The sequence below is a fragment of the Sceloporus undulatus genome, chromosome 1, assembly GCF_019175285.1.
Source record: "Sceloporus undulatus isolate JIND9_A2432 ecotype Alabama chromosome 1, SceUnd_v1.1, whole genome shotgun sequence".
Classification (NCBI taxonomy): domain Eukaryota; kingdom Metazoa; phylum Chordata; class Lepidosauria; order Squamata; family Phrynosomatidae; genus Sceloporus; species Sceloporus undulatus.
Genome location: NC_056522.1, coordinates 173303739 through 173317261, shown reverse-complemented (window position 1 = coordinate 173317261; position 13523 = coordinate 173303739). Strand labels below are relative to the sequence as shown.

The following is a 13523-nucleotide window of genomic DNA, read 5'->3' as shown; positions in this document are numbered from 1 at the left end:
CATGGTCTCCTCACCTTTGGGTTAATGGAGGGTCCTCTATGAGGTCAGTCAGGGGTCATAGCATATACCACATGTACCCAAAATTTTATTAGAACCAAACTTGATAACAATGGGAATGTATCACATGAATATTGGATGATTTAATGTTATATGTGAAAGAATTTATGTTTGCTATGTGAATGACTAAAACTTTTTTAAAAACCCAAAAAATGTCCCTTAAAAGACCTTTTGTTTAAGTCAGATAAGTGTTCAATACAGCTTCTTGAGAGTCTCCGCTTCTGTTTTCAAAGGCAGCATGGATGGATTCATCCATCCTAACTATAATTGGATGAGCTATAAGAACTATAAATCACAAAGGCTATTTTGTTTACACTTGCATCAGCTTGTCCATAAGATTAAGAATCTAAGTCTATTTACTGGTTTACTGCTTGTTGCAGCCTACACCTCCAAAATTATACTAACGTATTATAGAAGGGATCTCAGGATACAACTAAGGATATCAGGAAGACTTTATTCCCACTACATTATTAACTACTCAAACCTGAGCAATAGGAATTGGGTCATAAAACAACCAAAGTACAAACATAGCAGATTTGGTGATGTAGACAACAGCTTCAAGAAGTAGGTCACAGACTTTAGCAGACTTGTACTCAAACTGAGTTTTGGTGTTTGTTTTTGATCCTCTGGAAAAATAAAGTTCATCAAATAGTTTTCAGCTATACATATTATTCCTTGTGAGGCGAAGTTCCTAGCACAAGATGATTAATTTTAACATATCACCACAGAACACATGAGAAAAATGTAGAAGCACAATCTGGAAATACAGGTAATCATAGAGGAAGCATCATAATCATGTTCTGAAAACAAATAATTTATTTACAGTGTCTTCCTTACAAGTGATACAGCTTATCTCCTTACGTAGGCAACGTCCAGGCAGTGACTCTGTTCATTCAAAAGTCTGTGTTTTCATACACATGTTCTAGAAAAGCTGACACAGTCTTCATTTCATCTGATTGCTGAATAGTGTTCAAGTCTTTAAGAAGTTGTTCGTTTTTAACTTTCAAAAGCTCATTCTATAGAATATGAAAATGGTAGACAGTTTGAGATGGTATGTGAACGTCATAAAGGATTATCATGTAAGAATTCAAAACAATTTTCAGAAAAGCTTCAAAAGTTCGTGTGTGCAAGGATGGCACTATGAAAAGAGTAGTGAAATTTAGAATATGTCATGGAAAGAACCATTTGTACCCACCTGTGAGATGGCCATTTGCTGTGGAAAAGGGGACAGGCACCCTAAATGTGGGTTGGTCTGCACCCTTCTCCATTCGCAGGAATAGAGATGGAAAGGCCAGGGAAAAAACTAGAAAAATCAAGAGGGGAAAATCCCCAGTTTTCCCCCAAAGCCTCCTCCCCCCAAAAAAATGGAAAATTGAAAAAAAGAAGAAAACCAATTATGGAATGTTTTATTTTAGCATGATGAATAAAATCTTTAAGACAACGTGTTCATATATCCACCAAATCATTTATAAAAATTACGTAGAAGTCCATGATAAGCGTAATGAAGACAATCATAACTAAGCAGAAACAGAGACTGAAACTGATAACCAGCACTGCATCCACACTGCAGAAACAATGCAGTTTAACATCACTTTAACTGCCATGGCTCACTGCTATGGAATTCTGGGATTTGTGGTTTTATGACATTTAGCCTTCTGTGTCAGAGTTCTGGTGTCACAACAAACTACAATTCCCAGGATTCCCTAGCATTGAGCCATGACAGTTAAAGTGGTGTCAAACTGGAATATTTCTGTGGCCCAGAGCTCGGAAAATGAATCTGATTAAATTTCATGCCTTTTAATTGAATCTTAGTCCCTCCTCCCTTCCACACGCAATTCTTTTTAAGGGAATGGGCGCTTTGATACTGTAGAGAGGAAATATAAACAATTTTTTGTTACTAATATTGATTATTTCTTCTGTGGGTTTTTTTGTTTGTTTTGTTTTGCCTGCTCCATATAAACTAGTCAAACCAAAGTTCAGGAGATTACTCCATTTGTTACAAATAATTTTTAAAAAATAAAGTATATTCTGTTTGTTATAATTATTTGAATACACTGTTTTTTAATATATCAATTGTGATAACTTTATGCCAGATCAAATTGTACAGTCATATTTTATGTTCCTAAAGTAACAGAGTGACTTTCAATCTGTAAAAAAATGCTAATTTTGCATTTTTTCAAAATTATCAGAATTTTCTCCCTCCCCCCCAAAAAAAAACAGAAAAAATGTTTTTTTCCAGAAATTTCACATCTAGGCAGGAACCAATAAGCTTTCTGAGGCTGTCTAGTACGTGAAGCAACCCTTCCACAAAGCCAGTCGTGTGACAACTCAATGCCCTGGACCAAAGAGAAAGGAAAAGAGAAGGTATCTTTCACTGAAAAAAGGGAATAACTTTTTTTTTAAAAAAATTAACATATTCCCCAAATTAACTAATGTGCATCCATTTCTTTTGTTATGGATCAAAAGATATATCGAACATATATCAAAGATATTCCTGCTGTTCGAAAGAATAGGACCTAGAAACATGGATGCAAGCTACAGGAAAAGAGATTCCACCTCAACATTAGGAGGAACTAGAACACGGAATAATGCATGCAAGCTCCTGGAACAGAGATTCCAACTGAACATTAGGAAGAAACTTTCTGACAGGAAGAGCTGTTTGACAGCAGAACACGCTCCCTCAGAGTGTAGTGTAGTCTCCTTTTTTGCAGATTTTAAAGCAGAGGCTGGATGGCAATGTGTTGAGGATGCTTTGATTCTGTGTTCCTACATAGCAGGGGGTTGGGCTGGAGACCTTGTGGTCTCTTGTGACTCTACGGTTCTATGAACTCCTGCCCTCCAGAATACTGTTTCCTTCCTGTACACAACTCAGCTTAAAGCTTCCTGATCAAATTTTTGAGACTATTGGCAAAAACCTTTCTTGGTTGGACTGGATGGCCCTTGTGGTCTCTTCAAACTATATGATTCTATCACAGTCCTGGAGGTCTTGTGAATCCCTGCCCAGGGGAGTTCCAATGAAGGAGGGAAAACACCACAGCTTCACATGTTATCAAATCCCTCAGCAAGGCCATGAAATCCATTTTGGAGGGGCTCCATGCCTAACCTGGGCTGGCATTACTCACATCGTACTTCTCTGGCTGTGAAGTCTGCAGCTCCAACCCTAGTCCATGCTGGGCCAGGAATGTGGAGCTCACCTGGGCTGCACAGTGCAGGAGAGTTTCATCTTCAAGTGGCTGTCAAGATGCCCCCTATCCTTGGATACACAGCAGCTGACTGAGTGGTTCAGCAGTAGTGGGGTGGGAGAGTCTCACTGTGGCTGGTAGTTCCTAGTGCTGCCAGGTCTTTCCTTGCCATTCCACACTTTTGTCATTTCTTCTTTCTCTTCCATGTGGCCACTGAGCAGGGGGAGAAGGGAAGGTGAAATGGAGAGCAAGGAGGGAAAAGGTGGGAGGTCTGGATTGACTAGAGAACATCGGAAAAAGAAGGTTTCAAAAGGCTTTTTTCTTCTTTTTTAAGGGTTGAAGAAGGAGGAATTAACCACTCCCTTCTCCTTTTGTGTCGTGTCTTTTTAGATTGTAAGCCTGAGGGCAGGGCACCGCCTAATTAAAAGATTGTATGTACAGTGCTGTGTAAATTTACAGCGCTTTATAAATAAAAGATGATGATGATGATGATGATGATGATGATGATGATAATAATAATAATAATAATAATAATAATAATAATAATAATAATAGTGCCTGGAGTGGAACAAAAAAAACTGTTGTACAGACAAAAGGTAGGAACAAAGACAGGTTTTGTGGGAGGGCTGCTCTGCCTACTTGACACCCTCAGAAGGCTTATTTGTTGTTGCCTATGGAGGAAGGGGCAAACCAATCCACATTTAAGATGTTGCTCCCCTCTCCACAAAGAAATAGTAACATGTCATTGTTTCTGTTATGCAAGATTGTCTAGAGAGACACCTGTTGCAAAGGATGGAGTGTTACTGTGCTCATATCCTGCCCTTGATTTTCTCAAAGGCAGGTACTTGGACTGAAGCATAAACTATAGGTTACAGTAGAAAAGCCATTTGTGCAGCTCTTTTTTAAATATTATTCTTAGGAACAGAACAACAACAGAAAGTTTGTTTCCACTGTAAAATACAAAAAGTAAAAGAAAAAAGAAAACAAAGCAATCTGGCAAGATGAAGTATCAAGAACTTGATATTTGATGTCAGAAAGCTCCTGAAACATAGCACTCTACATCTGCTCACCTGAAGAATGGGTGCTTTTAGAGAATCTTTTGAGATATCTGGAAGAGGAAGACCATCTTTAATATCTCTCTGGAATAACTGGGGAGAAAGGCAGAACATCTGACATCAATATAGTTAGAAATATAAATCCACCTTTCTCCTGTATCTTTACTCTGAGATCCATCCTCCTTAACCCAGTGAGACAAACCCATTTCTAACCAAAACAAAATCTCCGTTCTAGATACCTTGCTTGCTGCTGATTCCTCTGCTGCCAGCTCAGATTTTAATTCCTGCAGTTTGTTCTGGAAACATTCAATATTCTTTTCTCTGAATTCTGCTTCTTGCAAAACTTTATCCAATTCATTCTGTATTTAAAAAAAAAAATAAAGTTAAGTAATGTATTGGAAGCAGGGTGAACATGTGGTGAATGTTGTCCCTGCATCAGTTTAGTTCTAGCTGCTACATATAGATCACGAAGTTAAATTATACTCTCTTTCCAAATAACCACTCTGAATAATAGACTGAAATCAAAGACACACTTTAAGATAACAATTTGTTTTTATACAGTGTGGCATAAAAATTGATGAAAGAAAGTGATAACAAAATACTGTGTACAATTTAAGAACTATGTCAATTTTATGAAATACAAATACTAACTCAGATTGGTTGGACTAACTCTTAGTTTAATCTTCTCCCAGCCTGCTTCAGGGAATGAAAAGGGAAGAAAAATTATAGCAAAAATCAGCAAGCACCAAATTATGTAACTTAATAAAGATTATCCAGACACAGTTAGGAGACATTAAAATAATTCAGTTAGGATAAATTAAAATAATTATTTTTCTACCTCCCATCCCCTGAATACTTCTCAGAGCAGTGATCTATACTGTGGCATGAAGTAATGACAAAATTAGTTGATGGGTAAATCACATGAATGCCTTCTTCTTCAGTGAACTGATTATTCCTTTACTGTTTGCTTTTGGACAGAGTGCCATATAAATACTCAAGATGCATCTCTTCTTCCTTACCTGCAACTCCACCAAACCCTCTTCAATGACAACACTCATTTTCTTTTCCTTTGCTAGAATTTTATGCACATTCTTCCAGCTGCTCAGCTTCTCCACTGGAACTCGCAGGGTCTCAAAAATGTTGAGAAGCCTTGAGGAAAGTGATGAAGAACATTACCACTATGTGGAAATAGCAAACAGGATCAATTACAATATAAGAAATTATGATTCCTTACATAAGAGATCAGTCCCAGTGTAACTGATTTCTTGCAGGTTATAATATTACAGGAGGTCTCTTTATACATTTCTCTTTATAATTTTTGTATTATACAACTAAGCCCTCAAGGACATATGAGAGGAGCTGAGAGGTTCTCAGCCCAACTCACTTCCCAAAATCTGAGCATAATTTTGTCACTATAGGTTGAGAGTGTGTTCTTTTGTAATGTAAAATGCCAATTTGCAGAATCGTAGTTCTAATTTCTGACCCCCCCCCCAGATCATTGATAGAAACATGTCAGCAAAAAGGAGTGGTGGAATCTCCTTCCTTGGAGGTCTTTAAACAGAGACTGGATGGCCATCTATCGAGTATGCTTTGACTGAGAATTCCTGCATGGTAGGGGATTGGACTAGATGGCCCTTGTGGTCTCTTCTAACTAGGCTTGCCATGTCCCGATTCTGGCCAGGACAATCATGGGTTTGGACCTCCTATCTTGTCCCCGTGCCACCTCATCCTCCAGCCCCCATCCTCCTCCTTCTTTGGGCCTCCTCCTCTGGCCTGCTGCCTCCGCCTCAATCAGCAGGAAGCGTGGCCAGACATCCCACACCTTCCCAACCTCCCAATTAATCAGGGAGGCTTCTGGCAGGAAAAAGGGGCAAGACTTCCAGCTGCAAAGGCCACTGGAGCTTGTAGTCCCCAGCAGGTTCCTCCTACAACTACAAGACCCTGCAGCCTTTGCAAACAGAAGCCCCGCCCCTTTCTCCTGCCGGAAGCCTCCCTGATTGTTTGGAAGGCTGGGAAGGGGTGGTTCCTCCTGCAACTACAAGCCCCAGCAGCCTTTCCTGACAGAAGTCCTGCCCCTTCTTCCGGCTAGAACCTCCCTGATTGGTTGGGAGGCTGGGAAGGGGCGAGCCTGGGATGGTGATGGGACCAAGAGAAATCCTTTTCCTGAGGATCTTAGGGCTCTAGGTGGTTCGTATGGGGAGACAGGGCTCTCAAATAGTCTGGACTTAAGCCATGTAGGGCTTTATAGGTCATGACCAGCACTTTGAATTGTACTCAGAAACAAACCGGTAGCCAGTGAAGCTGTTTCAATACAGGAGTTACACGCTCCCTGTAACTGGCTCCGGTAAGCATTCTAGCTGCAGCATTTTGGACTAGCTGAAGTTTCCGAACAGTTTCCAAAGGCAGCCCCATATAGAGGGCATTACAGTAGTCCAGAAGGGATGTAAGCAAAGCATGTATCACTGCAGTCTCAAGGAATGGGTGCAGCTGGCGCACAAGTTTTAATTGCAGTCCTGACCACTGCTGAGACATGGGCATCCAGGCTCAGACTGGAGTCCAGGAGCACACCCAAGCTGCGAGCCTGAGATTTCAGGAGGAGTGTAACCCCATCCAGCTCAGGCATAGCCCCTATCCCCTGATCTGCCTTGTGACTGACCAGGAGCACCTCTGTCTTGTCTGGATTAAGCTTCAATTTGTTTGACCTTATCTAGTCCATTACTGACAGCAGACACTGGTTCAGCAGAGACAGCTTTCTTGGAGTCAGATGGAAAGGAGAGATAGAGTTGGGTGTCATCTCCATACTGATGACACCACACACCAAGATTCCGAATGACCTCTCCCAGTGGTTTCATGTAGATGTTAAAACTGTTAAGGGTTAAAAGCCAACTAACACAAAATGTTTAGATGTGTTGTGACCATGAGCAATCAGCACCCGGAGGACGAAGCTGATGAGCTACAGCTGCTGATCATAACAACAAGATCATTCTACTGCCTGTGTTCAGGAAGCCTGAAGATGAACATGTGTCTGTTTAGACAAGGGGACAGTTTTCTGTGTGGGACAGGAAGAGGCTGAGTTTGTAGGACCACATGGCATTGTGTCTATATGAACTCAGGGACTTCTGGTAATTGTTGTGGGTTTTGGAGAGAGGAGTGGATTGTGAGTTCTGTATAGTAAAAGTCACGTTGGTTATTTGTTTTGCACTTTGTAAATAAAGATAAGCACTTTCGGGAGCTTGGCTTGTTTGGTCGTTAATCAGCAGAAGCCTGGCAGTGAAAGCTGGATAGTTCCCGGTGACCTGCATTCCATCATTTCTGGAAGACATTCTTCTGCTGTTATCTTCGCTGAGGGCTGTGAACACGTTTCAGAGATTCATCAAATATTCTGCTATACTCTGACAAAAACAACATGGAGGACAAAACAGACCAGTGGCCAAGGAGTCCAACAGGAGTCCCCCAACTCCACCTTCTGGGTCCACTCCTCCATGAAGACCGGAATCACTGCATAACAGTGCCCCCAAGTTCCATCCCAGAGAAGCAGCTCAGAGGTATCAATGGTATCAAAAGTCGCTGAGAGATCTAACAGGGCCAACAGGGAATACTCCACCTGTCCAATTCCCTGTGAAGGTCATCCACCAAGGCAATCAAAGCTGTCTCTGTGCCATAGCCAGGCCTAAAGCCAGACTGAAATGGATCTAGAGAATCCATTTCATTTAGAAATCCCTGGAGATGAGAAAGAAAGAGTTTGAAAGGAAGGAATTTTTCAAATGATTAAGAGGTGGTAGCAGCAGCAGCAGAGCAGTATTTCAGTGGTCAGATATCAGATTTTTTTTTCTTTTGGAAGGTTTAAAAAAACTTGAGAAATGATATGCCAAGCACATAGAACTTTAGAGTGCATATGCAGAACAGCATGCAAGTTTCATGACTCTAGGTCACTGTCTTCTTGGTAAGGCCAAGAACTTTCCAGCACCCCCTCACAGAATTTATGTAACAGACATCTTCCCCTATGCACCCATCGAAGTATCAACTTTGTTGACAGATATCTTTTCACAATGTGTTATTTGCATCACACTTTGGATATCACATACATGTATACAGTTTTTATTTCTATTTGTCTTAACTTGTTTTTAAAATAAATGTGTGTGTTTTTAACTGATGTTGTATGTTATATATTAATCTGCTGTTGTTCTCCATATCAATCCATGGGGAGAGGCAGTGAAAAATTAATAATAATATTTTTCTGCCTCTGCGCAGAAAAGACTAACCAAAAAGTTAGAAAAACAAAATGAAACTCAGCCGAATCGCAATTTTAAAAAAATGAAATTGAAATTAAAAGAATCAAGCCACATCTGGAGAAGAGACAGATAAGAGTTGATATGACAGCCCTTTTTAAGTATTTGAAAGGGTGTCATATTAAGGATGGAGCAAGCTTGTTTTCTGTTGCTCCAGAGAATAGGACACAGAACAATGGATTGAAACTGAGATTCCACCTCATCATCAGGAGAAACTTCCTGACAGTAAGTGCTGTTCGACAGAGGAACATGCTCCCTTGGAGTGTGGTGGAGTATCCTTCTTTGGAGGTATTCTTCACAGAGACTAGGTGCCCATCTGTCAGTGGTGCTTTGATTATGAGTTCCTGGATAGCCCTTATGGTCTCTTCCAATTCTATCATTCTAATATGAAACAGGAAGGCATCTTTGTGCGGCTTCCCCCGAGGAGTCCAGGAGTAATGTCTGCACTGAGTGTTCACCTCTAAAGTGAAGAGATCAAGCTGTGATTCACCCCACTGATGAAGGATTTGCTTCAGCATTCTGGGATGTACAGTGGTGCTTCGGGTTACGAAATTAATTCGTAACGTGGCCGCTTTCGTAACTCGAAAAGCCTTCGTAAGCCGACTCTCCACTCGTGTGCTTAATTTGAAGTCCTACTAGGACGTTGTCTTCTCTGGGAAAGTTAATGGCCTTGAATGTGATGCATCTTTCAATACACCAGTCTCAGAACCATTGTGTGAAAGTGAGAAGACTGGGAGACAGTACCTCCCAGATTTAAGCAGTACATAACCATAGCATTGTTGATCAGTGACTGTGCCACCTTGCCCCATAGGAATGTTTCAAGGAGTGTTTTTACTGTGAGCAGGCCCAGGGCATTTACGTGCAAAGTCTTCTCCTCTTTTGACTAAAGCCTTGAATGAAGAAATTGTTGAGTTGAGCCCTTGAACCTGTCATCAATGCATTCGTTGTGACAGGAGGCTGTGGTTATAGGGGAGACATGCCACTCTGGACATTGGAGGGTATCAGACACCAGAGGAGGGATTGCTGGGTGGTTCTCATAATGGTTGGAGAGTCTTGAAGTGGGTTGAAGTTGGCAGTGAACCACAATTGCAGGGGCATTATTCAGAGTCTGACATGGCATGTGACTGACATGGCAGATGACATGCACCCAAAGATCACCTGCACCCACAGCTGTCTGTACCAAAGACACTGAAGGATGGACTGATGAAGCATTGTGAAAGAAGGAAGGCTGTCTGTTCTTTTGAATCCAAGATTGCCCCAATGAATCTTATCTGTTGAACGGAGATCAAGAGAAATTTCTCTTGATTCACAAGGAGGTTGATTGAGGCACTGGAGAAGGTCCAGGACGATATTTATGTTTGCCATGAACTGTCTTTTGAAGGGGGGTATGACATGGCAGTCATCTATGTAGGGATACAGGGCACCTTGCTGACACAGAGAAACTGTCACCACTGCCATGACTTTCATGAAAACACAAGGATCTGTGATTGTGAAGTTGAAGGGCAAGACCCAGAACAAGTATACTTTCCTCTCCACTGTGAAGGCCACTATATTTTGGGGGGATGCTGCAGCAGCCAAGAATAGGAGGTGTTTTTATCACAAAGGCTGACCCCTAACAAATCTGGTATCATCCAGCAATAAATGTTCCACAATTTAAGAACGGCACACACTTAGATACAAAATCTCAGAGACACAACATTAAAATATCTCAAAATTTAAAAATATTTTTCCTTTCCAAACTGTAGACATTTTACTATGTCCTTGGTTAAAATTTGGTATAATTCTTTGGGAAGGCCAAACGGGGTGTTAAAGCCTCTGGGGTGTGAGTTGGGTAGTCTTATTTTACATTATCAATGAGGCTACTTATTCCTTTGTTTGAAAAATCAGGGATTCAAATTTTCTGAACATAATCACATTTGCATCTATAAATAAGCTCAGAATTGTTGCTGAAACACATGCTAGCCACTATCCATTACCTTTTCTTGAGGAGATTTAAATGCTTTTCAATTTCACTGTGATTTTCTGTCGTTTTATACAGAATAGACCTGGAAGAAGAGAATAAAATTTACTGAACTTTTTTTTTTTTACATGCAGACATTTGCGGGGCGTGTGTGTGTGCCATGCACCTATTCTTAGGAATATCATGGGAGCATCTTGCCTTCAGTTCCCAGGTGTCTTTTCAATACAGAATAGTAATGTAGTGGTCAATTTAAAAGTAACCTCCTATCTTATAGAGATAAGATACAACCTTTGTCTCCAGAAGATAATAAAAATATGATATATAAATGCTAAGCAAATTGTTTTACCTAGATTAAGAAAATTGTTTTAGATGGATTGGAACTCAACATGGAAATTCATTTCTGGGGGTGTAGTGGAGCAATCTACTGTCTTATGTGTATAGAGATGATGTAGCATCTTTGAGATTAAAAGCAAAAAGAAGAAGTTTGTAGCATGAGCTTTTTTAGACTTTAGTCTACTTCTTCAGTTGCTTATGGTGGAGTGGAAGCCAGGTACAGACAGGAGTACAGGAGATTAAATGAAGAAAACTGAAAAGGAATCTTGGCTATTGTAGATCCAGTCAGCATGGGTAGAGCCCATGAGCTCTACATGATATGTAATTTGGAAAGGGCTCTCCACACGTAGATTCTTGGTAACGACATCCCATTGTTTTCACTTGTTGAGAAAGGAGATATTGGCCTGTTACAGACTGCCAAAATAAAGCTGCTTCGGGTCTCTTTGGAGGTATGCTGTTTAAATGATGCATGCATCCTAAGAATCCAGAAGCTGCACCAAAGCTGCACTCCAGTGCTTAGGAATGGAGTGTGCCTTTGGCGCGACCTCCAGACTCTTAGGACCCATGCATCATTTAAATAGCATATCTCCAAAGAGACCCGAAGCAGCTTTATTTTGGCAGTCTGTAACAGGCCATTGTTAAGGTTGCTGTTGGTTTAATTCCCTCAGCAGTAAACCTTATGGTCACAACCTTGTCTATTCCCTTGTAAGGAAAAATAACATCCAGGAAGACAAAGGTTTATAAAAGAACTCTCTTTTACTATAAATTGCAAAGAACACAACAGCTTTAACAGACTTTCTTCAAACAGAGTCTTAAGTAGAGAGCTGAGCTGCCTTTTTACCTCAGACACAATAGCAGAGAAAAGGGGCATGGCTTACAGCCTATTTGTCTGATCACTGACAGAGAGAACACAAAAGTTCTACGCCACAGAATATTCATTTTGATTCTTAACACACACTTGTAAATAAGGAACAGAATCTTCACAAGCCAAAAATCTAACAGATATCTGTATGTATCTGGGCAAGTTTGGTGAAGAGGTTGAGGGATTTCCACTTCGTTCGGCTAAATTTGGTGCTTTCCATAGTGATAGAATTTAAAGATATAGCAGTGTTTGTAGAATTAATATGTATAGAGATTTTGTACCACCTTTCAGACTAATTGGGGAGAAAAAGAAGTTTGTAGCATGAGCTTTCGTAGACTTTAGAGCCCATACAGACAGGCCAAAATAAAGCTGCTTCGGGTCAATTTGGAGGTATGCTGTTTAAATAATAAATACGTTCTAAGAGGCCAAAAGCCACTATACTTCTATTGATGCAGCCTAAAATTGCATTGGCCTTTTTAGTTGCCACATCGCACTGTTGAGTCATGTTCAACCTGTGGTCTACTTGGACTTCCAGATCCCTTTCACATATCTATTAGGCAGCATCAATAGAAGTATAGGGTCTAGATCATGGGTAGTAATAGTGCCACTCTATTATGCTCTGGTCAGGCCCCACCTGGAATATTGTGTCCAGTTCTGGGCATCACAATTTAAAAAGGATGTTCTTTGAGAACTCCTGGAGAACAGGAGAAGTCCCAGAAGACTGGAGGAGGGCAAATTTTGTCCCCATCTTAAAAAAAAAAAAAAAAAGGGGGGGGGGAGGATCCCAACAATTATCATCCAGTTAGTCTGACATCTATACCAGGAAAGATTCTAGAGCAGATCATTAAACAGAGAGTGTATGACTATCTAGAAGGCAATAATATAATCACAAAAAGTCAACAGGGGTTTCAGAGAAACAAGGCATGCCAGACAAACTTGATCTCTTTTTTTGATAAAATTACCAGCTTAGTAGATGAAGGCAATGCTGTGGATATAGAATATCTTAATTTCAGTAAGGCCTTTGACAGGGTTCCCCATGACATTCTTGCAAACAAGCTTGTAAAAATCAGGAGTTCTCAAAATTATTGCCAGTGGCTCCGATACTACATTTGGCAGTTCTTTTAATACTCTTGCATGTAGTTCATCAGGTCCTGGAGACTTATATTCATTTAGATTAACCAAGTATTCCTGTACTATCTCCTTACTTATACTGTGCTGAATTTCCCCTATTCTCTCCTTGAGCACCCTTTGCCTTTTCTGAGAAAACTGAGGCAAAGAAGGTGTTGAGTAATTCTGCCTTTTCTCTGTCCTCTGTCAGCATTTTGTCATCTTCTCCACGCAGTGGCAGTACCATTTTCTTCTTCTTCCTTTTGCTGCGGACATATCCAAAAAAGTCCTTTGTATTGTTCTTAACCTCTCTAGCAAGCCTAGGTTCATTCTGAACTTTAGCTTTTCTAACTTTACCCCTACACATGCTAGCTATTTGTTTGAATTACCCTCTGGTGATTTCCTCATTTTTCCATTTCTTATACATGTTCCATTTAAAATTTAGCTCAGCTGAAAGTTCCTTAGTCATCCATCCTGGTCTCTTGAGACATCTCCCATTTTTTTCCTCATTGGAACGGTTTGAAATTGTGCCTACAGTATCTTACTTTTGAGAAACTCCCATCCATCCTGAACTCCCTTCTCTTTTAGGCCTGCTAACCACAGGATCATGCCCACTATTTCTTTTAGTTTACTAAACTCCACTCTCCTAAAGTCTAGAATGCATGTCTGACTATGCCT

The 13523-nt window shown here is 40.5% G+C and overlaps 1 protein-coding gene across 4 annotated transcripts in view; it reads right to left on the bottom strand.

The window, feature by feature from the left end:
- Nucleotides 1-850: 850 nt before the first annotated feature.
- CENPQ (centromere protein Q) overlaps nt 851-13523 on the bottom strand; it is a 27950-nt gene continuing 15277 nt past the window's right edge. For 2 of the 4 annotated variants that reach the window (XM_042455229.1, XM_042455310.1), the window contains exons 5-8: nt 5314-5443; nt 4534-4653; nt 4310-4387; nt 851-1073 (exon numbers count right to left, since the gene is read on the bottom strand). In XM_042455229.1, the coding sequence (XP_042311163.1) occupies nt 951-1073; nt 4310-4387; nt 4534-4653; nt 5314-5443 (451 nt within the window). In that variant the 3' untranslated portion in view covers nt 851-950. Of the gene's footprint in view, nt 1074-3251; nt 3453-4309; nt 4388-4533; nt 4654-5313; nt 5444-10559; nt 10629-13523 lie in introns of all 4 variants that reach the window. The other 2 variants (XM_042455144.1, XR_006102543.1) reach the window with 2 other exon arrangements.